Genomic DNA, 27,344 nt, shown 5'->3' with positions numbered 1-27,344 from the left:
CAAAAGACTTTTGTTGTTGTTGTTTTGTTGTTTTTTGAGACAGGGTCTCTCTCGCTCTGTCACCCAGGCTGGAGTGCAGTAGCATAGCTCACTGTGGCCTTGAACTCCTGGACTCAAGTGATCCTCCTGTCTCAGCCTCTCAAGCAGCTGGGACTATAGGTGTGCATCACCACACCCAGCTAATTTTTAAATTTTTTGTAGAGACCAAGTCTCGCTATGCTGCTCAGGCTCAAAAGACCATTTCTGAAATGTGCTTAGGTTTGTTCTATTCTTCCCCATCCCCTTCAGTGTGATTATGTTATTCATTTGTCGTAGAGGTAGGTTTGTTTGTTATTGTGTTCCATTTTGCCCCTGTAAACACACACATTCTGGTTGATTTTGTTTATTCATTTTGAGAGTGAGACATTACCATAGTTCCAAGAGCAAAAGTTAGACTTGAAAAATCACAACCCATCTCTTCATTCCTATACTTCATTCTTATTCCCTCACTGTAACTGTAATTCCCACTTCTAGGTAACCAGTCTTTCTGGTATCTGACATCCTTTCTGTGATTTTTTTCATAACTAAGATGTGTTTTCATATACCCTTTCTTTTTGACATGAAGAGTAGTATACTAGAGATGTATTTTGTTTTTTCATTCAGCAGTATATCCTGGGAATTCACTCCAAGTCAGTTTATAGAGATTTCCTTATTAGTTTTTACAGTTGCATAGTATTCCATCGCCTCTGTGTCCCACAGTTTATTCAACCACTCTCTTATGAATGGACATTTAGGTTGTTTCTAATACTTTCCAAAAGCAAACAATGGTGTAATTGATAACCATGTGCATAAGTACTTTCATATTATTGGAGGTGGATCTTCTAGATAAATTTCTTGAAGTGTGATTGCCAGGTCAAAGGTAAGTATGCATGTAATTTTGTTAGATATTGCCATATTTCCCTCCAAAAGGGCTGCACCAATCCCCTTAGATTTAGCCTTTGCTAATTTGTGAGAATTTAGGAAGTCTGTGCCTGGCAGTACTAAAACGAGCTTTATTCCCAGATACTTCTGGGAATAGAATGATCCCATTAGTTTCTTCTCAGACTTTATGCACTATATTAATTCATTTACTTCACAAATATATAATTGAGTACTTTCTATAAGGCAGGAATTCTGGAAAATACAAAATAAAAGATCTGGCTCTTAAATAATTTACATATTAATAAGTTGGTAATGCAATGAATCAGTATACATTTCAGTCAGTTGGCAAACTTCATGCCCAAGAGAGATTCCAGTCATTAGGATGGTGTAGAAAACAATCTTAGCTTCTTAAACAACATTGGACAGTGTTTCTGCGTCATACTAATCTCATTCTTATTGGAGGGTTTCTCTTTTGCCCGTTCACCCTTCATTAGTTTTCCATAATAATAGAAAACTGAATGAAGCCTTGTTGAACAGGATATTTAGAGTTTTTCAGGCCATTCATTCTCTCATTTCAGTTGTATGAAAATAATGTCTACTTTATTGTGAGTTATATTTATTGTTAGTTGTGAATTAATGTCTTAGAGAAAAATGTAATGACTTAACCTATGAAAGGCGTTGTTTATAAGGAAGACTTGTTTTCATAGAAAATCTGTTTTTACAAGGTCCATCTTCACAGAAGAATCCTAAGTAATAAAAACAATAAGTAGAGGAATCAAAGTTTAAATATTACATTTACTAAGGACAGAAAGGAATGTGTTTGAATCTCAGAACAAAATCCAATGAATTTCCCCTCTGGCCCCACAAGTCCTTTAATCTTTTTAAAATTCCCTCTTACATCCCCCACCCTCCAACTTACCTGAAACATGTCATATTTGGCCACTGTTTCTTGTACTTCTCTGTCCCATCGCCCAACAGAACATTTGGCTGTCGGGAGCAATGAGTGTCGAAGGCTCCTTGGTGCCCTCCCACTTATTTTTGTGTTTTCTTCTTTACAAATTAAGAACTTATGTCTCCATTGTATTTTTAGGAATTTGTCTTTGAACTTTGTACTTACTTTGTCCTCCATTTAGATTTTTTGCTTTAGATAATAGGAAATTTATTTAATCCTCGTATTCTCACTGAGCTTGTTTTGAGGAATAATGAAGGCACTTCTCACATTTTACTGGGGAAACCCTACCACTGTGTTTATTTTTTCTCTTATTTGCAAGGCTATGGAAAAAGATATGTTAGAATCTGATAAGAAGCATATATATGTGACTGGTGAATGATCTACCATCACTTTCCATAAGTTTCTTTCTCCAACAAAGTGTCAGGTAGATTGTTCTAAACGGTAATGCAGGAAGCGAACTGTGGACCACCATGGCGCAGACAAGGGATGTAGTGCAGATTCCTAGGAGGTCCATAAAGGCGATGCGAAGGAATGAGGTGAGATAGAGGCTCACTATGGTAACAGGAGCACGGAGCAGCCTATGCTCTGTCTTGAAGAAGTGAGCAAATACTCAGTTTCAGCTAGAGGTACCTTGATGAAATGCAAGGACAGTGATCCCAGCTTTTCCAATTTGTCAAGAAAACTCAGTAATCTGGATTGTTAGCGAAATGTAATTATTTATTTTAATTTGTTTAAATTATGTATTAAATAAGGCAAGTAGTTGGCTACCTATATTATTGTCTTACACTAACATGTTTAAAAGAAATAAAGATACAATCTATAGCAGTTCTCAATTTTTTTTTCTGTCATTGAACCTGATGAATAAACTTCACCAGTGAGACAAAATCCCATGGGCAAATGTCAAATAATTTATAGTGATTTTTGTGGCAGCTTTTACTCTGCCCCATGATGTAAAACTAGTCAATTTAAACTATTTATTCAAGAGTATTTGTGGGATGATTTTGCATTTGATAACATTTTTTTAAGTAAAACATGTACGAACTTCTGAACTTTACTGTTAATAACACTTCATGAAATCTTGGCTGAGAATCATTGATCTGGAAGTCTGAGGAGTATTTCATTGTTTGTTTAAATTTGTTTAGGAATTATGAAAGGGATGCTGAGCAGTTGTCGATTGTAGGATATAGAGATTCACTGAGATCGACTTACCACCTAAGTTCATTTTGTTGGGACTTAGCAAGCAACTTTCTCATGGTTGGGAACACGTCGAAATTAATAACTGGGGACAATCGTACATAGATTGACAGCTGTCCTGAAGGCTTTGCAGCTATCGTCAGCCAATAGTAGGGAACTGAATACTAATAGTCTCTGTTTTACTGTTTCTTGGCTTTCCTTTGTTTTTCTTTATAATGTATTTCCAAAGTTATGTGCTAAATTTACTCCCTACATTTTTATTCCCTTTGAACAAATAACACTGATTTTGAGAGAATATTTATGTGTGTATATCATCTTCTCCCTTTGTTTTTCATGTCAGTCCATGTACAGAGGATCACCGGTTAGTACACATTTTAGAATTCTTAACTCCTGATTTTTATAGGTAAAAGAGAACATAAGTTTCATGCTATTTGGTAGCAAACTTCAAAGTAAGTGCATCTTCTTAAACTATTCATCACCGTTTCTTTTAAGTTCCAGTCAACCTTTAAATATAAAGAATAACCTTTTTGTTGTTGTTGTTTGGCATTTTAATCGATAATTCCCTGCATGATGTTATATTTTTTCAACTTTAAACAAAAGGAATTTCTGGAATACATTTTATAGTTGTTTTTATTTTGTGCACCTAACAAATGCCCTTGAACTCTTCACTGAAACCATGTGCTTGTTTGTATTTATGGCTCACCCTACTTACTTTTGTGTACCACTATGTAGGCATGACCAGATCTTACTGATGTCTAATAAAGTCCTAATTATTGCATAGTTAAATTGGTTATAATATTCTAGTACATTACTAGTACAGTTTTTCTTTTTACACAGATTAAATTAGTCAACATTAACTCCACTGATATAGCTGATGGCCGACCCTCAATAGTTCTCGGATTGATGTGGACCATTATTCTATATTTCCAGGTACTGCATTGTGGTTCCTTTTTGATTGATGTAATGTCATGGAGGGAGAGAGTGGTAGACAATTTCAATAATGCCTTCATTTGCCATATCTTTGGGGTTTATCCTCAACTTAGCAGACATGTGACTTTCACACATACATTGTTTTTTTGGTAGCAGGAGAATTTCCACTTTTCCCCTGCAAAGGTGTTGTACATGGAACCTCTCACCCCAAAGATCTCCAGCTGAGGTACCCAATCTAAAAAGCGGGCACATTACAATGGAGATGAAATATACAGGGTGTCCCAAAAGTCACCATACATAGGAAAAATGGCCAATTGTAGCTAAATATACATTTATTTACAAAATATTCATCACAAAATTTTTCCTTTGTATGGAGATAGCCTGTAGATGTAGAAGGAACTCAAGAAAATTTTCTTTTATCTCTGGAAGGGAGCAGTTCTAAGTTCCTATCAGACACAAAGGGGAAAATGAACTTTCCATTCCTTCTAGAATAATTATTCCAATCATTAGGTTTTATTTTCTTAATTCATGTATTTGACCAGTGTTTATTACTGTGTGTAAGATGCAGCTAGAGGGGCGGTGGGAAGTACGAAGAGGACTAAGACATCAGCCATGCCCTTTAAGAGCTTACATTTTGTCAGGGGTCTTAAGGGTGTTAACATTTATAGTTGGAATCTGATGAAGGAAGAACAAAGATGATTCTTATATTTTTTCTGGCTGTTAACTCACAAACAGATTGAAGAGCTGACCAGCAACCTGCCCCAGCTCCAGTCTTTGTCTGGTAGTGCCTCCTCCGTGGACAGCATAGCGAGCTCTGAGACTTCCAGCCCACCAAGTAAACGGAAGGTGGCCACCAAGATCCAAGGAAATGCTAAGAAGGCTTTATTAAAATGGGTTCAGTACACGGCAGGCAAGTAAGTACCTAGAGTTTGTCTAAATTTGAAACCTCTAAATAATTTGAGATATCAATTTGTTGCTGATTGCACCTTTTAATAATCGTAAAATTTGAAGACATATTTGAAGCCATTCAGGCTTGGCTTCAGTCCTTGTTTCACTCTTTCCTCAAATTAAAATATAAACATGAATCACCACTAATATTCTAGAAAATGCTGTAATTGCATCAATTCCTTCTTCATTCATGTGATTGGGCCTGATTAGTTAAGTTGATTAATCCTACACTTTGCTTAGTAGCATGAGGGCTGATTCTATTCAGGCCATTGTTTATAATTTCTGCTCGTATTAAATAATCTCTGCACAAATAAATTAAAGATTTAAACTTAATTATCTCTTCATAAGACTACTGAGTTCTATTTAATAACATTGTGAGCTAATGTCCACATTCTAAAAAAAAATGACATTTACTTTAATTTCCTGAAACTTTCTAGCAATTTTATTTTTAAATTGTTTTCCTTTGGTCTTATCTTTTATCGAGAATGTAAATTCCTTTTTCAACTCTAGCTTTACAAACTGAGCATTTGCTTCTAGTTTTCAGTTGTCTTCTAGGCATAATAAATTTTCATGTGTATATATTTATGTGATAATAATGAATAGGAAATTACTACTCTCAAAATGTATTTTCTCATAGCAATTCCAATAGAGCTTTCAACTGATCATACCAATATTTTGTAGTCTGTTGTGGTCAGGGGCTAGTCCCGTCACACAGAAATTGTGCTTCTGTTTGATTTTCCTAAACATGTAAAATTAACTCACTTTCTATCTTGTTTTGCATGCCTAAATATAATCTGAATTTGATTCTCTACTATGGAAAATAGCTGTAAACAAGTATTTACCATTATAAAATATTGAAGCACTAAACATAGGGAGTTCTATTTTTAAAATGTTTGAAGAGCTAAAATAAAAAGAGAAAAAGATAAACATAGAAAAGATGTAATTAGTGTTACTAATTTGTGTAGTTTTGTTTAGCTTTTGAAGTGTGGTCTAGTTTGGGGTATATTTTTATGATCCAAGTTACAGTCAAAAATATTTCTGAAAACAAAGCTTTGTGACCCTTTAGAATCTATAGTAGAAATTAAATAAAAAGCCCTTCCCACATTGCTAGTACACTGTTTGACTGGGTCTATAATCAAACAGTACAATGGGCATCACTAATCTCTACTGCAACTTAACTGGGCAGGGAGAAGAAATGTGGTAGGTACAAGAACACTGGTACCCACGCTCTGACATTTGTCATGATGCCTTGTGGTTAAGCTTTGTAATAATGTCAGTATGATATTCTGTTGCCCGTTGCTCGAGGTAGCACTAAATTAACCAAAAATAAATTTATTTTCTTTAACAATATAGTTTATTTAATAATGTAGTAAACCCAAATTTAATGCTGTTGGAGTTATCCTGCATTTAATTTAGTTTCACGCATGCTGTCTTGTGTGTCAAAGACATACGAGAGTCTGATCACAGCTTGAAGTCATTCTTGCAACTTGTGTGTTGTTAACATTAGTGGAAATTATATTTTCCTTATTTGTGAAAATGTCCAGAATCATGGACCTGGAGATCCTCCACCTACCAGCACATCAGTAAGATCTGTTTCTTTTGTAGCCACATAAATTGTAGAGGTTTGGGGAGATGACTATCCTAAGCCATGAAAATTCTATAATGAACACATGATTCTATTATGCTACCAACCTGTTCATAGTTTTTTCTAAAAGCTACTTTTTATACTATCCCAGTATGTATTTTTCAAGCAACTTTTTAACATGTGTAAAAGACTTTAGAATCAGTATCTATTTCAGTACATAAATTACATTGTTCCTAAAATTATTAACTTGTATGGGACTCTGTAGTTTGAAGGTTCATCACACTGATGAGATTGGAGACAGTGGGAAATCATAAATCATCTAGTAAACACCAGACTAGTTATGAGAGTGTATTCATTGTTTTCATATAAATTTTAAAAATGTTTAAGAAGTAAATTAAAAAATTATTTCAGTAACTCAAGATAGTTAAGCCCTCTCTAGTTTTTTAAACTATTAATAATTTTATCCCCTATCAGTACAGATTCTCAGAAATAAAAACATTAAGTTATAGCATATCTGACATGTGCATACCTACTGTCAAATGTCTAAGAACAGCAGTTATATTTTAGGACAAAACTAGTAAGATAACCAAACAAATTAATATATTTTTATATCCAGATTCATTCAAAGTAACTTAAAGAAAATATGTATTAGAGGTACCTATGTATAGGTATACATATTTACCTAGGTAAATATGTATACCTATAAACTGGTCACATTTCACTACTTCTTTAAGTGATGTATCTGAGTTCTCTTTGGGTTTGTATCTAAGATTCTTAAATAAGAGGTTTAGGCTAAAACTAAAAATTTTTAGGAATATTACCTACCACTTTGATCTAATAAGAAAGAGCGTGTGTGTGTGTGTGTGTGTGTGTGTGTGGGTGTGGGTGTATGCATACATACATATATTTCAACAAATATAGAAGAAAGAAATCCATTGAAACATTTTTAATTATTCCAACATAATAAAGATTTATAAAAGCATTTTATAGTTTTCTTTTTCAAAATGTCTAAAACAATAAACAAGTTTAAGAAAATCAGAAAATATCTAATTACATGGTGAATTTTTATCAGCTAATTATTTATACCACACCTTATTTTATTAAAAACTAATTTTAGGTGTCTTAAAGAGACAAAATAATTTTTAAATGAGGAAGTGTGGGCAAAGAAAAGTATGATGAAGCCAGAGGCAGGTGTGCAAATGAATAGATAACCAGGTCATATTGCTCAACCTGCACAGATGTCAGATGTCTGCTGAAAACATTTGTATCCACACCACCAGAGACAGAAACTCTAAAAGAACTAAGGGAAGATTCAAGATCGCTTTACAATTACTGGAGTCTTATAAAATTATTTTTAAAATGTTATGAAGCCAGTGATTATGTTGAATGATGGTATTTTAAGCACAGTATAGTTTATGAAAACTGAGTGCACATGGGTAAAACATGTTTTAAAGTGAATATTAAGTTTGCTGAGATAAAATTTAAGGGCGCTTACCAACTTATTTTATTAATCAATGTATCAGTCAGATTGTGTTTTACATGGAAAATTTGAGGTTCTGGTAAAAAAAAAAATAATTGAGTGCTGTTTCTGCTTTATTTAGAAACAACCGTAAAGTTAATGAGACTAACTTTTTAAAAAGAAACTGCCAGATGACTTTATCTATTGAATGCCACCTATTTAAGTGACCTTATTTGTAGGCTCTACACCTAATTGAGGGGTGTTGCTGATGCTCAGGGACATCTTTACAGCTCTCTTTTTGGAACTGCCTTTATAATTGATAAGTTATATGTAGAAAACAAAAGTAACTAATCGTGTACTTGCCTTCACTTCTATTTTCAATAACAAAATATAACTACCAGCTTGAATCGATTTCTTAACTATAACTGGCTTTGAATTAATCAAATACATCACAAAGGAAAAGAGATCCACCCCCAGGGTATGGCCCTCAAGGCAATTTCAAAAAAAAAAAAAAAGTTTAAAAACAATTTGATTGGTGAAGTAAAGGAGTAATTGGAATTATTGTCTGGACTTAGTTGGAGTATAAGATCCCTTGTGGACACCTTAAACATACCTCTGCATTTGTACATTCTAGTGCATTTGATGTCATTCGGCCACATTATCTTAGTCTGTTATAACTTATGCCTGTATGACACAGTGCTGCTTAGCATTAGAAATGTGTTAGATCTTTCTTTAAAAGATAATTATTTATGTATTATTATCATTTTTGGTGTTTTTATAATTTTCCCTTTTTAAAATTTTTTCAGACTTTTTTTCTCTATTTTCCTTTAAAAGGTAAGTGTAAAAAGGTGCTTTATATTGACTTTCTTAACTGAAAAATCTAACAGAAAAGTCTAAATATGGAACAAGAATTTCTACATCTTATCTTGTTACCCTCTAAAATTTTCAGTTTGCTTAATGTTTCTCAAAAATGATGAACCGATATAGCTAATTGTATATCATTGGTGTAAAGCACTGGATTTTGCATGAGGCCTTGGAGAAAAGGCTTGTATGTTTTCAGAATGTGACATATTTTATGTTTTTGTCACACTAAGGCACACTGGAATAGAAGTGAAAGACTTTGGGAGGAGCTGGAGAAGTGGGGTTGCCTTTCATTCAGTCATCCATGCCATTCGACCTGAACTAGTGGACTTGGAGAAAGTGAAAGGCAGATCTAACAGAGAAAATCTGGAGGATGCTTTCACCATCGCCGAAACGGAACTGGGGATCCCAAGACTGCTAGATCCCCAAGGTAGGCTGGATGATGGTACAGGGCAATACAGTGGGCTTGTATGTCTTAAACCCAGAGATTACACATGACTTCCGTAGTCAGTAATAAAATATGACTCCATTGCTCCAACCAGTATCAGCCAGGTGAACTGGACTTACACAATATACTTAAGGTGGAATAGAAGTTTTGGAAGTGTGTGTGCAGGGTGTAGGGATGGGACAGGATAGAAGAATTACTCTATTTCTGTAACTCCAAAGAATATGGGAAATATATTATTAGTAATCTAAGATTGTATCTTTAAAATATTGGTTATTAGATACTTAGAAATGTTGGTAGCCATCCAGTGTTTTGGGGTCAATCAGAAAACTACACAAATGATTGACTAATATTTGTCATTTCAATTGTTTAGCATATTTTTGGTAAGGTTGTCAATTTTAAGACTTTCTGGAAATGGAGTTAACTCCTTCAAGCCTTCAAAAGACAATTTTGATGCCTTCGATAAACTTTAATAAACTACTGAGTTGCTTGTTTTGTTGAAATAAATGTATCAAAGTGAATTTTCCAAATGTCACTGATAATTTCTTATGTGCGTTGACAATTATGGAAATTTCTATTAATAAATGCAGAGATGTAAATATACAGTGAAAGCAAATTATCCACCACTCCCCAACCTTCCTGGCCCCTGGTTACCACCAATCTACTATCTATCTTTATGATTATTATTTTTAAATAATACAAATTATTTTTATAGATGGGAATTCAGAATGAATTTTCCTAGCTCTAAAACACATGGCATATACTTGTGTTTCCAAGAGTAAGTTACAAAGACCTAGTTGGGTTTACTCTGGGGCCCTATCAGATCTCTTGCTACATTAGGATTCTGCTTTGGGCCTCCTACTTTTACTAGGATAGCCAAGGACTTTCCGCCTTGTTTCTGGGGGGAAAAAAAAGAGGGGAAAAACTGCACACATTTCCAAGCCATCAACTTCAGAGGATGTAACAGAGCTGAAATTTTTCCAAGAATGAGATGATAGGAGAGTATAAATTATTCTTTCATATTCACTAGACTAAAATATCTTAATATTTTCTTTGGTGATCAGAAACTGATGTTGTCCAAATATGAGTCTGTCTCAGATATAAGGTGATCCTCTATTTTCCTAGAGAGAACTTCCCCTTCAGAACTTATTTAGCCAACTTGAATGAATAAACTTTTAGGGATACAGATTAAATAAGACCAATAGGTATTATAATAATTATTTTATGATTTAGTTTTATACATATACCATTTAGTAGCAGCACATACTATGTTAACTCATGTGTTAAATGTTGCTTTTCTTTCTTCACATTTCCTGAGGCAGTTTTACTCATTCTTCACATGCATCTTCAACATCAGTCATCTTGTCATGTCTCAAACCACCTGTCAGTCATCTAACAAATTTCAGAATACTTTGTTTCCTTTTAAATGGTGTGAGTTACAGCATCTTTAAAATCCTACATTGAAAGTCTCTAGAAATTATATCTCAAATTAAAAGGAACCTTTGTAAAATATTAGATTAATTTTATACTTTGTGGTGATTTGTTTTGTTTTGCTTTTGGCTCTATCCATTGCTCTGCAAAATGTTATCATTTTTCATTGCCTCTAAAATGATTATTTTAAAGACTTGTTTATACCATTCTACACTTTATTTATGTAGTCTTACCCCCCTATATAATTACTAAATCTGTGTAAATTTACTTGCTTGATTTTTACCAATTTTATTCTATAAATATCTGTAAGCTTCAAAACCACAATGGTTGAGATTTCAGGCTGTGTGTCCCTCTAAGAGTACTTGCTAGTTCAAAGTACACTGATTTAGGGAGAATGTCCCACAGTGAAGAGGCTATCTAAGAAATTGAATATAAGGCATCTCCCTTTCTTCTAAAGCAAAATTTGTGATGGTGATGGGGGGAGCTTATCTATATTTGGTCATATAATCGTATATGAGGCTGTCATTCAGCATCACATCTGCAAGCATTTTCATACTATACACTCACCCCAATTCTAAAATGTACATATTATTTGTATTTTGTTAACTAGATAGAAGGTCTGAGTAACTATACAGTACTCAGATTTCTAATTAATTAAGGTTGTGATTATTTAAATGAGACATATACTACTTCCCTAAACGTTCTTTGTTAGAATGTGTGGTCTTTATTTTTTATTTTGTTAGAGACAGAGTCTCACTCTGTAACCCAGGATGGAGTGCAGTGGCCTGATCATAACTCACTCTAACCTCAAACTCCTGGGCTCAAGCAAGCCTCCCACCTCAGCCTCCCGAGTAGCTGGGAATACAAGTGGGTGCCACCGTGCCCGGTTAAAATGTGCCATCTTTCTGAGTCATAAAATTTCTACCACATATTAGCCACACTAAATTGATTTGCCTTGCCCTCAAAATTTTAAATAGTGCTTCTATTTTCATTCTACATTTTGGACAGTGTTTTTGGTACAATTGCTAGATTTCAAAACCTGTATTATTGAATGCTAAATAATTTATTCACATTTGACTTTTGTTTTTCCAGATGTTGATGTGGATAAACCTGATGAGAAGTCTATTATGACTTACGTAGCCCAGTTTCTGAAACATTACCCTGACATCCACAATACAGGCGCTGATGGGCAAGAGAACGATGTAGGTACTTGTTTTCTGCAAATATTGATAGTGAATGCAATGATAGTGGCTCAGATTTTTAAGTGTAGTGTTTCCAAAACATTAAACTGGAATGTATTTTAATATGAGAGCAACTGAATAAAAAATAGATACTACCAAAGGCGCAGGGGGTGATTAGAGGAAAGAGTTCTCTGGTTTATATATTGGATGTGTCAGAGAGAGCATTACTAATAATAAATGCAAGATATGTGATGCTGATGAATTAAAATTAAGGAAAGATAGCAGCGTTGGGAAATACATTTTAGTAAGTTGAGCATTGAAGTAATTGTATATCTGTCACATCATTTGCATGTCTAGATCTCATGTCTTGTTTTTCTACTTTATCTGATGAAATCTAATTCTGACTTTTGGATTTTATTATATTTACTCACAGCAAACTTACAGAAGTAAGGCACAATTTGTAAAAGTTCTTATTATTTGCCATGGTTAGATTTTTCAGCTTTTAAAGTTTAAATAACGTTTACATTTTTCATATTGCTCAAATGATATATGTTCATTGTCACAAATTTAAAAATTGAGAAAAAAAGAAAAAGGAAAATTATCTTTACTTGAACTTCTAGAAAGAACCTATCCTAGAAAAAAAATTAATATGGTAGTGTTAGTTCCCAACATTTTTATTTGTATATATAGACATATAATATTTTAACAAAAACAGAATCATAGTGTCCATACAATTTTATTTTTTCATTAATATTATAAAGAATTATGTAAGCCATCATATGTATACATAATAATTTAATTGATATGTCTTAATTGTTGGAAATTTATAATTTTTTTGCTATTATAAACAGTGCTTTTATGAACAATCTTTAATAAGGTGCTGTTCTAAGATTCTTTTTTAGAAGTAGAATTCTAGGAATAGCATACAAAATTTTAATGCTTTTAAACATGTTTTTCAAATCCTCATGTAGAAAGTTTGTCCCATTTCACACTCTAGCCAGCACGGCAGAGTGCCTGCTTTCCTGGTCTTTAACAACAATGCATATGACCATTTTCTAAATATTTTGGAAGGAGTATTGTATTTTTTAATTATAGAAGGGTGGAAGATTCAGTGCTGAATTTAGAATTAATCATAAGGCGCTCCTTCCTTTCCTTTCCCTTTTCCTCCTGAAAACAAAATTTAATTATAAGGCAAATGGGATAAGGGAAAATAATAAATGGAATTTCCAAGGTATGTTAAAAACTCTCTCTGTCTTCATTACTCAGGTCTCAACTGGAGTTTTCAGAGCATTTGAGATTACAATGAAGAACAATAAGAAACCAAACATTTTAAAGTGTGTTTTCTAAATAGACTTAGAAACAGCCTGGGGAAGGAAAAGGTTATAGGAGCATAACCCAAAATTCTCAAGCAGGAAAAGATATTTTGCCAACAGTTAGAAATCAGTGGCTTCATAAAAGAATTAAGCAAAACAACCGTTAACGGTTCTTTCCTAGGTCTCTTGGATGAAGTTAATCTTGCATTTGATAGAACTATGTTAGTTTCTTAAAAACTGTAATTTCAGGAAACCTCTTTTGTTCCTTGCCAGGATTCGGGCACAAATATTGATCATCAGAGTAACTTATCTAGAGTTAGTAAAATAAATATTTCTAAGAAACACCACAAATGGCTAAAGCAAAGACTCCATGTGCAAATGCAAACATAGAATGATGCAAGTATTTTGGAGTCATTTGGGGCTTGTTGGGTTTTGACAATAGAATTGGACATGAATGTTGCTGTCTAAATAAGAAACTCTGTAAGAAAGCATGTTAGACTTACTCCATATAGCACAGAGAAAATCCTGCCAAATTTTCATCTGGTTTTCTTACCTGAAGCCCTTATGTTATTCAATTGAATTTATATCTGATCTGGTTTCTGAATTTCTACCATTTTAATTTCTCTGACATTAATCATCTCTCCAGATTAGTAAACTCTGTGGCTGGAAGCATTTAAAAAGCAAAAGGAGATGCTTTACTAAATATTCATTCACAGTAATTTAATGCAAAAAATCCTTAAAGATTTGAAGCACACACATTTCTTTCTTTTTTTTTTAATCTCCTTGGAGTTTATTTAAAATTCAGATTCATGCCTCTTCCTGCTATTGGATTCCAACGATTGGGTGTACCCCAGTATTCTGCACTTTTATTTTTATTTTATTTTTTTATGGGCGAATAGTATTCTTGTGTGTGTGTGTGCACATGCGCACGTGTACACACGCACATGAGTGAATGAAAGAGAGAGAAAATAAAAGTGAAAGTAAAAGAGAAAAGTAGAGAGAATGCCAAAAGTTTTGCTGCTTGGAATTTAGGTAGTCTTCTGTAAGCAAATAGATCCCCATGTCTTTTTTTTTTTTTTTTTTTTTAAGAGCCAGGGTCTCACTCTGTTGCCCAAGCTGAAGTGCAATGACACCATCATATAGCTCACTGCAGCCTTCAACTCCTGGGCTCAAGTGATCCTCCCACCTCAGCCTCCCAAGTAGCTGGGACTATAGGCACTTGCCACCACACCTGGCTAATTGTTAAAAAGTTTTTGTAGAGGTGGAGTCTCACTATGTTACCCAGGCAGGGCTTTAACTCCTGGCCTCAAGTGATCCTCCCACTTTGGCCTCCCAGAGTTCTGGGATTACGTGCAGGAGCCACCTCTCCTGGCCTCCCCATGTCTTTTGAATGCATCTAAAAGTTACCAACTGTAGAAAAGCCACGAGACTAATGGGTTCTGGGACTCTAAATACTGTTTTGCCCTTTGTTTTTCTCTTAGAAAGGAGAAAATCCAGTGTGTAAATAGCTACATCCTTCTCACCTTATTGTAATTTGCTTGACACTTTCCCAGCACTAGAAAAAGTCATTACTAAATAGACTCTAATGAAGTTATTTTAAGAACATAATACTTTTCTCTCAGGTGACTTTTGCTACCAAACAGCTCCTCTTCAGGACCATCTCAAGTGCTTTTCAAATGCAGAAGTTGATGAGGAGTCTGTCCTCAGAGGCGCACAGTGAAATCCCATGCTTACTCCTTAGAGAAGTCACATGGACCTCTGGTACCATGGATAGACCAAGAGCATCCTTTTCCTCTGAGCTCATAAGAATGTGTTATCAGTGCTTTTCTGGGCCTGAAAATCAACCAGGAATGAAGCATGTGCCTTGATTATGTTCACCTGCTTATTCAGGCGAGCCATCATGGGGAAAGCAGAAGCTTTGCACTCTTGGGCTCCGGCTCCATTCCTTTCTGTTATCAACTACGCTACCAATGTATCACTTATCCACTGTCATTTATTGAGTGATACTGAGTGCCAGACACTGTTAGGCAATGGAAATGAAAAGATACATAAGGCATTTGTATAGTTGTCCCTCAATAGCCACAGGGGATTGGTTCTAGGACTCCCCGTGGACACCAAAATCCTTAGATGCTCAAGTCCCTAATATAAAATGACATATTGGTATATAACCTACATGTATCTTCCTATACACTTTAAACAGTTCTAGATTATTTATAATACCTAATGCAATGCAAATGCTATTTAATGGTTGTTATGCCATATTTTTGAATTTGTATTATTCTTATTGTTATTTTTGTTGGGTTTTTTTTTCCTGGATATTTTTGATCTGAGGTTGATTGAATCTGTGGATACAGAGGGCTGACTGTAAAATGAGGAAAAAAGAGACAATTAAGGGGACAAATACAATATAATGCATTTGGGTAAACATTAGTGCTCAGGCTGTTACAGGATCATAAAGAAGTCTTCTCAACATGTGATCCTTAGACGAGCACATCAGATTCACCTGGAAACTTAGAAATACAAATTCTTGGGCTCTGCGCCACATCTCCTGAGCCAAAAAGTCTGGGGGTGGTGCCCAGCAATCTGTGTTTTCACAAGCCCTCCAGGTGATTCTAGTGCACACTAAGTTTGAGAACCACTGGCACAGAAGAGAGACCCCCCTCCCCCAGACTTCCAGGTCAGAAAAATCTTCCTAGGGAAGTTGTGCGTGAGCTGAACTCTGAAGACAGTATTATCCAAAGGAAATGGGAATATAAGTGTTCGGGCAGAAGAGACTGCCTTTGTGAGACCAGAAAGTGAGAGAAGTCGTGGATTATGTAAACATCGTGTACCAGTCTTTGTACTAGGTGTGTTCCATAGATTACCTCTAATTCCCACCAAAACATGGAAAGGGTATGCGATGATTCCTCAGGTGATAGTACAACAGTAAAGAGGTTTAAAAAAACAAGATACACCAAGTTCACAGAGCCAATGCATGGCAGAACCTGAATTTGAAACCAGTTTGGCTTGCCTTCATAGACAGCATTCCTTCCACTCTGACACATCACCTGTCCATAGGGTCAGTAATTTTACCTGTGTCACAGGACTGCCAGCAGCAAGTGAGATGCTGTAGTTGAAAGCTATTTGTAAGTGCCAAAAAGCATGTTAAATATGTTTATGATTACTTTGGCATTCTTCTAAGATATGAAATCTTGATGGAAAAATAGGATATTTTCATTAAATCAGTGCTAGAATGGCTCCTGATATTATGTGTGAAAACAAGGATGAAAATCTCAATTTTATTTTTCATTTTTGAGATGTAAATGGTGGCCTAGATGCATTCATTCGGCAAATAACTTGGTAAATCTCTTATAGGTACCCGGTTGCCAGGGTCTAGGAATACCACACTGAGTAAGATAAATATGTTTTCTGTCCACATGGACCTTATAACTCTGACTATCATTTCAAATAACAGTATAGACAAGTCATCCAATGTTGCTGTGATTGAGACTCCTTGACTTCAGTCCTAATTAATCCCATCCAGAACAGTCCTCTGGGTTCCCAGTGGCCTTGGGTTAGGGATCAACCCCCAGGCCTCTGTTTCCACTCCAGCTATTGCTCTTTCTGCATTTTTGTATACTTAGGACATTCCCTCTTGAGAACATTTTCTTTATTAAATTAGTATTACTTGAGGGGGAAAAATGGAGGTAGATAATTTCAGTATTCAATAAGACAATTAAGATATTTATCTAGTGTCAATTTTTGTTGTTTATTTTCCTAAAGAGGTGGGGGGGAAAAGAAAGAAAATTTTTCAGAGACAATTGGGACTTTTTAAATATTAAGTCTCTTCTAGGATCAGTCAAGTATTAATCAGCAATTAAATAAATACACAATTGTTAATAAAATTGCAATGTCTCCTGGTTTCCAGAGAGAAGACAGGCTAATTTTAAAGGAAACGAAAGTTTGGATAGAACAATTTGAGAGAGATTTGACAAGGGCACAGATGACAGAATCAAATTTGCAGGATAAATACCAGGTAATGTATGGAAGTGCTTTTTGGATTTTTCAAAAGCTTTTCATGAATAAGATTCATGTATGTCATTTAATCTATGTTTAATCTTTAAAGTTATATTAATGAGAAAAGTCTTTAAAGAAAAATAATATGTATTAACTTTGTATTAACTTAATAGTTATACTTCTATCTAAATAAGTGGTTTTTAAATTGCATTGTGTCCACACTATCTATGGAGCCCTGGAGCTTTTTCACTTTTCCAGAATTCAGCCTTGTAGATGATCCAGAACACAAACATGGAGTCACTGGTTTTATAGAACTCAGGGTCTTATCAATGTCATCCAACACAAAAATACACACACACACACACACACACACACACACAGAGAGAAAAGGCTTGAGTCAAATTGAAAATTACTACAAAATAATCTGAATCTAGTAAAGGATTGCAACATGAATATTTGGTGTGGGTCCATTAAAAGGACCAATTTCTACTGTGATCTGCCTAGTTCAACACTATTGCATTCCAGCTGAGGTTGGAGTTGTTTTCGTTTTACCTCAAGCTCATTATGCCATCATTAATTAGATTTCTACTTTCAATTCCACTTCCAAGATACAAAGTCTTATGACAGGTTTTTCCCATTAAAAAGTTGTGATTTATTTTATGCAGCATTGTCATTTTTCTCCTATTTGAAATATCACTCCATTTTAGTGGCAAAATTAAATGTAATACATTCTATAGAATTTTCTACTCTACATTATATTTCAATCATTTGTGCTACCAAAAAAAAAAAGTGGGGGGCATAAAATGATATGAGAGTTTCAGCCTGGCAGACAATAAAAGATTTACCTCTGGCATTAGTGTGTGATTTTATATAATCATATCTATAAACATGCCTGAATTTAGATGGGTGATGCCATCAATATTGTATTTGTTGAACTTGGCAAAGCAATAAATATGTACTTATTATGCATGTATTCTCTTGCTTTGCAACTCAATCTAATCTTTTTCCCCAAAATAAAACTTTCTGGGATGATTTCCATTAAAAAATGATTAATCTGGTAAATCAAGAATAGAAATTCAAGAACAGAGTGAATATACTTATTTAGTATATTGGTAAGTGTTAGTTTCAGCATAAATTATCAAAAAATAAATTTCAAGTTATAAAGTTACCTGTTGTGCAGATGCTATTTTATAAGAGAGAAACAAAGGATTAGAAAAGTATACAACATTCCTTTGCGCCAAAGGTGATTACTAGGCTCCTAAAACAGGGTTAGACTATATGAAATCTGAATAGAGGGAAAGTTTTCTTTCATCTTTGTATTATGTACATCTGTTTCAACCTATCAATAAATGCAGTATTTTCCAATTTTTCCATTCAGAGAAGTCTGTGGAATAAAATTAAAAATTGATTTTACATTCTGTATTTTAAAAATTCCATTAAATTAGAGGGAATGGAAGATAAAACTTGAAGTAAAATTCTTATTCACTATCTCCCCCCAGTGTTCTTCATGTGAATTTACATGTTTGTTTATAATTTTGAAATTCTTTTAGATGTTTTACCTGCTAGATTCTTTGAGGCCATTGTCCTGTTCTGAAACATAATTTCACATTTTAATTGGTATTTTCAATTCATATTTGGACTTGGAGTCACATTTTAGGATGGATTAATTTAATGTAAAATGTAGAACTTTAAAATAACTACTTTTAATGTTAGTATTGAGCTATGGTTAAGTCTGCATATTATAAATTTATTTTAACCATGCTGTGACATACATAATATTTTAATGCCATAAAATTAAAGCAAAAGGTTATCATGTAAATGAGGTCCCCTACAGTAAACCTCTTAATACAGGCTTACTTAAACACAAATTTACATATTAATTGAGCATTATTTTGATATACGTAATTTCTATTTGTAAATTGTTTGGTACTTTGAAATAAAGCAACTATCTTTTTTATTGGCCTAGATTTATACTCCTGTTTACTGTTATTTCTTGGCAAACATATACTGCTATGTAAATTACTAATCCACAAATGAGAAATTCTAGGTTTTAGTCCTGCCTCTATAACTTGTCCTTGCCAAGTCACTTCTGGGCTTCAAGATAATAATGCATGTCTATGTTTCAGGGTTGTGGAGAGAGCCAGAAAGGATAATATGCAAAAAGCACTTAGCACAGGGTCAAGCTCACAGTCAGGGCTTGATGAGTGGCAGCTGCTATTAGTATCATGACTGTCATTATTATTATCGACAACATTTATTGAGTGCTATCCAAATATAAAGGATTGTTATTTAGGAAATGTGCTTTCCTTTGCCTTTGCTTTTTTTGACTCATTGCCATATTGTTGCTGTTTTTCCTCTTTTAGTCATTTAAGCACTTCAGAGTTCAATATGAAATAAAAAGGAAACAGATTGAACATTTAATACAACCATTGCATAGAGATGGCAAATTGTCACTTGACCAGGCATTGGTAAAACAGTCCTGGGACAGAGTGTCCTCCAGGGTAAGTTGCCTCATGATTAATTTCATTAGAGCTTATGGAATTCAGTCAAGAATATTTTTCATCATCTTTTTCTACACAGTGATATTGTGTCAGGTCCTACTGCTTCTGTGTGAGGGTGGAAAGGCTTAACTATGGGAGAACCGTCACCCTCTTGTCAAGTTTTCTTGTAAGTTATTGGAAGTGCTTGGTCTAACAGCCATTTTCCTGCCTCCCCTACCCTACATATGACATCAGGCACTGATTAGACAGTAGATTGAAATCCTGAAAGACTATGTGGACGACTGCTCACCTTATCCAACTTAATTCTGAGTCGTTTGGAAGAGGTGACCCTATTGTCTTGTAGAAGATTCCAATGAATGGAGCCTCAACAGCTTCTCGTATTCTGAAACCATGTTTCATCAACAGTTAATGATTTTCCTGTATTGACATACAATTTTATGTTCTGTAATTCAGCATCACTTCTTACCTGGTCATTCATGAACCCTAAGGAAAACTGCTCATTATCTTTCATATTAATGTTCTTCATGCTTAAAGACCAAGATTTCAAACCCACGAGACTCTTGCACCACTAATAGGAATATGTGTCTTGACCCTACCATGTGTCCTGTCTTTTGATAATCCCATTTTTACCACTGACTTCATCAAATAGTAGGTTAGTTCCTGAGCACATTACTCACCACAGCTGGCATTTCAGTAAGCCAGGAAATAGTGTTTGGGAATTGGACAAAGTGGAAGAAATGGAGAGAAGATTACAAAATCATAGGATTACAGAAAGAATCTTGAAAACTCATCTTTGTCCAGAACTTTCTAGATAACCCTAATTTTTCTGGACTTGTTCTGGTTGTGTGAAAGGTTTTAATGAGATTCTCATTTGATAACCAGGATACACACATGTGTGGGTGCATACCTATTGCATCCTTTGAACATGTCAGCAAACTCGGTCCCTTCCCTTTCAGCAAAAGCCACACTCAAAATCAGAGGGTGCTTTATGCTGTTCCCATAAGAAGAAAATTGCTTAAGCTTCCAATAATACCCTTTCATGTCTAAGATGTATTTTGAGTTTCATCAAAATTTGCTTTTCACTGTAATTTTCTCCCAAGCCCCAAAGCATCAAACTTAGAACAGAGATATTTGCTTCTTTGATATTTTTGAATTAGCCTAAAATCATCAACTTAAAGCCTTATATAGGCTTTAAAATCATTTGGGGGAATTTTAGAAATTGTCTTCTGTGTTAGAGATATTTGATATTTCTACTTTCCTGCTTTTTTAAATTTCAGCTCTTTGACTGGCATATACAGCTTGATAAATCTCTTCCTGCACCCCTGGGCACCATCGGTGCCTGGCTGTACAGGGCAGAGGTGGCCCTGAGAGAGGAAATAACCATTCAGCAGGTCCACGAGGAAACGGCAAACACAATACAACGGAAGCTGGAGCAACACAAGGTAAAAACTCTATTTGGAAAACTTTCCAGCATGACAGTCCTAGTGTGGCTTGCAGAGGTGGCCTAGTCAGATGGAACCTATGCTGGCTCGGATCTCCCAGATATCCATCCTACGTGATTCAGAGATGTTACGCCTGCTCAAAGTTTTCTAGTTTGCATTTTCCTTTCTTGTTCTTGTTAATGACTGTTCTCAAGTTGATTTCCTGAAACATTTTCCAATAGATCTGTGGTATTTTTTCATCTGTAGCTATCTTTGTTATTTCTCTTGCTATATATTGTTTTCTAAAAGGTAATCCCAACAGTAGTATGTGCTCTAGATCTCATCCCTGCCTCCATTCTCAAAGGAAGGCAGGTGAAAGTTCTTACGTCCTGGTGCTGTGGTATGGGGGTGGAGAGAGTGGTGGCTTTAAGAAGTGGTGGGATTAGGCTTTGATGACCTCTTAGTCCTTTTGGAATTTTTTAGCTTAATGTATGGTCAGTTGTATATAGTGTAACTTCAAATATACTTCCTCTTTGTGTTTTGTGATAGTATGGACCTAACTAAAATGCTATATTTTATTAACATCACGTTAATGCCATCCTGAATTTTGTGTGATTAACTTTGTGTACCCCATTTTCTGTGTCATGATGGGGTTTTACTGTGTATGTGGAAAGCAAATAGATTTCTACTCCTGACTACACATGGGTAATTTATACCTCATATATATGTGTGTGTATATTTTACATGACTGAGTCCCTTTTATTTTATTTTTATTTCAATAGCGTTAGGGGATACAAGTGGTTTTTTGTTGCATAGATGTATTGCATAGTGGTGAAGTCAGGGCTTTTAGTGTATCCATCACCCAAATAGCGTACATTGTACCAAATAGGCAATTTTTTGTTCCTCACTCCCCTCCCAACCTCCATATTTCAGAGTCTCCAATGTTCTTTATACTACTCTGTATGGCCATGTGTACCAACCCATATAGATCATATATATTTTCTGCCAAATTATTGATATATAAATATACACTTTTAATTGCCCCAAGGAAATAGAGTGCTATATATTCTAGATTGGATAATAAAGCAAATTCATGATAGATTTTTTTTTAACTTTCTCTTTATCACTTTTTTTTTATTTCAGCTTATCATCATGGGGGTACAAAAGTTCAGGCCACATACACTGCCCATGGGACCTTATTTTTGGAGCTAGAGAGGTAGAGATTCAGAGATGTCACAACATTGCAGCTCCCACCCTTTCAGCTCAACTGACTCAACCCCAGACGAGCTCATCAAACCAGACAGACACGGCAAGATCTGACAGTGGAGACCATCACTCAGGGTCCTGCCTCTATTTCCTCCTTGGCCCCTCCTCAGTTAGACTCGGTGCCCTGAGACACTTCTTGACTTGCTGATTATCTCTTATCCCCTCTCCGCCCACTGCCACCAGCACACACAGACACACACACACTCCCCCTCATCTGGCTACTCGGATGCGAGCATGACTTTGGGTCTTCTCCATCTGTACAAACACACACACGTAAAATCTGGAGGTGGGGGAAGCTGTAAGAGAGCCAGAGTTCCGTCTCACACAAGATCACGTCATAGAGTTTTTCCTGGGATTGAGCTGGGTTAAGGCTTCTCCTAAGCATACAAACACCTGGCTGTGTCCATTTTGAGATTCCTAGTATATCAAAAATAGGAAAAAGTATGAAAACAGAGTTATACAAATATCTCTTTAAACAATTAACAATTAAGCATGTATAACATACAATAATTTCTCTTTATGTATTCTGTGTAATAATAGAAGCTATTTTAACTGGTATGAATATTTGCCACAAAACAAGCCACCTTAGACTTTTAGATAAAATGTAGAATGTATACAAATTGTGAGTTAAATATGTTAATTTAGCAAATATGCATTGCAGGACTAGGATGTGCCAGTTATCAGCATCAGGGAACCAGGTGAAGGGGACAGGTGAGGTCTGGACATTTGTGGTGCCTCTAATCTAGAGGTTTGAGAACCATCATGTGTTAGTTGCTTATGTAACACACCTGAGTTCGATTTAAATGTTTCTCTGTGGAGAAAATGTCCCACGATGTAACTGTGCTATTGGCTAGATAATTCTAAGATTTCACAGAAACACTAATTCAAGGCACACTATAGGCAGCGTCAGCCCCTGACAGAAGTGAGTTTTAAGTTGAACAATGTGCATGCTGTTAGTATGTTTCAGTGACTGCATGATTACAGACATTTCATAAGCCCTTCTGGCTCCCTTGAGAGAGAGAGAGAGATTCTGTGCCAACCAAGAGTACAGCTAGAACAATCTCTCTGCCTAAGTGGAGTAACCAAGCCATAAAAACCAGAAATGAAGTTAGGCAGGGAGAGATGGGGGGCAGGAATCAGAGAAGATGGTTTTCTGAGACTGAAAAACCAGAAAGGACTAAAGAAAGCCAGGGAATACAGTAAACAGGAAAAAAACAGAGGTAGGTAAGAGCAGAGGCCAGGTTCAAGGTGAATCTCAGAATGATCTTTTTATTGAGATAGAAACTTTTTTCCCCGATGCCTTATATTTGTACATATTTATGGTGGAATTTTGTGGAATTTTGGGAATTTTGTTCCATGCATGGAATATGTAATGATCCAGTCAGGGCTTTGCAGGTATCTGTCACTTGAGTATCATTTCTATGTGCTGGGTACATTTCAGGTCCTCTCTTCTAGGTATTTTGAAATATGTCATACACTGTTGTTAACTATATTCACCCTGCTCTGCTATTGAATATTAGAACTTATTCTTTCTATCTAACTGTATGTTTGTGTTCACTAATCAACCTTTCTTCATCACCTCCCTCCAACACACACACACTTCCTAGCCTCTGCTACCTATCATTCTACTTTCTCTATGAGATCAACTTTTTTATCTCCCACATACGAATGAGAACATGCAAAATTTGTCTTTCTGTGTTTGGCTATTTCACTTAACATAGTGACTTCCAGTTTCATCCTTGTTACTCAAAATGATATGATTTCATTATTTTTAACAGCTGAATAGTATTATATTGTGTATATATGCCACATTTTTTTTAATCCACTCATCTATTGTTGGACACTTAGGTTGATTCCATATCTTTGCTATTGTAAATAGTGCTGTAATAAACATGGCATCCTTTGATATATTGATTTCTCTTCCTTTGGATAAATACCCAGTAGTGGGATTGAGGTAGGAACTTTTACCAGGCCTGGGCATGGGTACTTAAAGTAGCAGAGTCCTGAAATAATTAAATTGTCAATTATGAAATTAATTCTCATTTATTTTATATATGTATAAAATATTGATTATTAACATATATTATTTATACATAATATATTAATTAATATCTATTAGGTAGCTATAATAAGCTAAGCTTTGAGGATGAGAAGTTTGCATCATTGTTAAGATGACTTAAAATTCTAGGTTTTCTCAACGGCACTAAATCATCCATCAATTTGATGTAACTACTTTATGCTAGTATATTGGGCTCACTTGGAGATGCAATAAATTGGGAAAAGCACAATTTAGGACTCATTGATATATAACCAAAAATATTTGAAAATACTATCTTACCATCACAGTCTAAAAAGTAATTCTAATTGTTGTCAAGAAAACTTAAATATGATATCAAAATTAGAATGCTTGTATTTCTGTACTCCACATTATTTTAAAAAATAATGCAATTTTCATCACTTAATACATAGGCGGTGTTTGCAAATTGAATTCAGATCATTTTAAAAAATATATATTTCAAAGAGTTTGTTTTGTGAATGGTTCTGCCAGTGGGTTCATTTTATTATTTTTTTTAAATTAACTTACATGTATGTCAGAAAGTATTTATTCTGCAAAGCAAAGTACACCTGTATTATCTTTTCTATTTTTCAGGTACCCTAATGCTCAATTATCTAGAAAGATAACAATAATCACAGCTAACTATTATGAAGGATTTAACAATGTTTCCATTTTAAGTATTTAATTTTACCGAACACTTGACATGAGAGATATGAGATAGGTATTATTATCCTCTTTTGCAGATGAATAAACTGTAGGCAGAGAGAGGCTAAGTGATTTGCCCAAGGTCACATAGCTGATAATCCTGGTTGTCTTAAGCGTTTAGCTTAAAACATGCCCACAAAGCTACTGCATATAGTACTTGTCGAGTGATTATTTTAATTTATTAATCATAGTTTGCTTTGGCAAAGTAAGGCTTCCAGTCTTAAGGAATCATAAGAGTGTCCATCAGACTCTGCCACTTACTATCAATCCCATAAGTCACTTTCCCTCCTTTCTTGAAGATTTTATTTTGTGGAAGGCAGTACATGCCATAATTCTTAGTAACTTCAGTAACCCATAAATGATCCTCCCAATATCCTGACTTCTCAGTTTCTTGGCCTCCTTTTCCCCAGTGGTCCTGCCTCCACTCAACCATAGTGTTCATCCCTCAGCTCATCCCTCAGCCACTCACCCCGTAGTCATACCTAGAAATGGTCATCACCAGTAACCATAACCCCTCCACGATCTCTTTGCCAAGCAACTCACTCTCCAGCCAAGCAAGCCTTCATCTCCTCTGTGCCCTATAATCCATTAACCCTACTGCCTTTTCACTGCTCCCATCCTCTTCACTTCATTACTGCCCCTTGTATTCTTCTTAAATTCAGTGCTCACTGAAAGTCCCCGCCTGTGTACATCCTCACCTGCCTTGTCCACGTCTCCCCTTCTCTGCTATCCTGGTGAAAATATAATGCTGGGCAAAGCCAACTCTCCGCCTAGTTGAGCCCACACACACACACGGCTTACTGTGGCTGGAGAAAAACACACCGGCAGGCACGATGACTAACCCAAGTGGGTCGTTGCTGCTGCCTGGCAATCCTAAGGCACTTCCCAACTCCATTCCATCTCCATTTCTGGGACAACTATTTCATACCTTGTCTCCTCAAACCTTCCACACCTCCTCCCTATCCTCACTCTTAGCTGATGACATTACTTCCTTTTTGTCTGAGAAAATAGAAACAGTCAGAGAAGAATTTCCACAAGCTCCCACAACCACATCAACCCACCTACTTGCATCTGTGCCCGAACACTCGCGCTTCACTTCTGTTACTATGGATGAACCATCTGTGCTCCGAGCTAAGGCCAACCCCGCCACATGTGCATTAGATCCCATCCTTCCCCCTCTCTCCAAAAGACAATTCCTGTTGTTCTTTCCTTCTATGTATTTCTCTCTCTCTCTCTCTCTCTCTGTTGGATTTTTCCCATCCACATCAGATATGTTGTTATTACTCTCATCTTAAAAAGTCTCTTTCTTAGCCCTACTTCCCCTTCCAGCTATATACTTCCCAATTTTCCTTCTTCCTTTTATAGCAAAGCGCCTTGAAAACATTGTCAATGTTCTCATTTTTGTTTCAAAATTCTCTTCTCCCATTCTTTCTAGAACCCATTCCAATTAGTTTTTCCCTTGCTGCACTATATGCCAGGTTTACCAGGGTTGGCTTTGCTCCTTACCCAGTGGCCAAGTCTCAGTCAGGAGCAATTTACATAGTTATCCCTTCACACTTGAAATACTTTCTTCATTTGCTTTCCTAGTTTCCTTCCTAGTCTCCTGGCTATACCTTTCTAGTCTCCCTTGGTCTTCCAACAAATAGCTGTTGAGCACTCTCAATGTGCAAAGCAGTGTTCTAGGTATCTGTGATGCACTGGTAAGCAAAACAGACAAAAATGCCTACCCTTAGATAACTTGTCTTCCAGTGGGAAGAGACAGATAAAAATAATAAATGCAATAAATAAATAAATTTAGGTTAGAAGGTGAGTGGACAGGGAGTATTAAGTGGTGTTGCAATTTAAAACAGGGTGGAAGAGATGACATTGAACAGGTAAGGATGTCCCCACCTCAAGGCCTTTGCCTTTGGCATCCTTCTAGAATTTTCTTACCTCTCTGCCTGAACCATCCTCCTACTGATGTTCTCATTATGTTCTTCCTCATCTCCTTTGGGCCTCTACTAAAAGGGCACCTCTTAGTCAACCCTTTCCTGACCACCTCTTTTGAAATTAAAATTTCCCCAAAAATCCCTTTTCCTCTTTCCTGTTTGATGTTTCTCTTTAGCATTCATCATTTTAACTGTTAATATTACCTGTTTCATCACTTGTTTATTGCTTGATTTCCTGCACTATAAGTTCAACTCTGTAGTGCGAGGATTAT

General features: G+C 35.5%; 1 protein-coding gene across 1 annotated transcript in view; it reads left to right on the top strand.

The window, feature by feature from the left end:
- Positions 1 to 27,344, top strand: part of SYNE1 (spectrin repeat containing nuclear envelope protein 1) — a 425,086-nt gene that overhangs the window by 96,109 nt on the left and 301,633 nt on the right. The window contains exons 5-12 of the mRNA XM_069488737.1: positions 3,387 to 3,407; positions 3,884 to 3,976; positions 4,712 to 4,890; positions 9,063 to 9,259; positions 11,798 to 11,907; positions 17,107 to 17,214; positions 19,559 to 19,696; positions 20,974 to 21,138. Coding sequence (XP_069344838.1) covers positions 3,387 to 3,407; positions 3,884 to 3,976; positions 4,712 to 4,890; positions 9,063 to 9,259; positions 11,798 to 11,907; positions 17,107 to 17,214; positions 19,559 to 19,696; positions 20,974 to 21,138 — 1,011 coding nt within the window. The remainder of the gene's footprint in view (positions 1 to 3,386; positions 3,408 to 3,883; positions 3,977 to 4,711; positions 4,891 to 9,062; positions 9,260 to 11,797; positions 11,908 to 17,106; positions 17,215 to 19,558; positions 19,697 to 20,973; positions 21,139 to 27,344) is intronic.

The sequence above is a fragment of the Eulemur rufifrons genome, chromosome 15 (assembly GCF_041146395.1).
Source record: "Eulemur rufifrons isolate Redbay chromosome 15, OSU_ERuf_1, whole genome shotgun sequence".
NCBI classification, from domain to species: domain Eukaryota; kingdom Metazoa; phylum Chordata; class Mammalia; order Primates; family Lemuridae; genus Eulemur; species Eulemur rufifrons.
The sequence above is the reverse complement of the archived record's forward strand: the minus strand, read 5'-3'. Positions and strand labels throughout refer to the sequence as shown.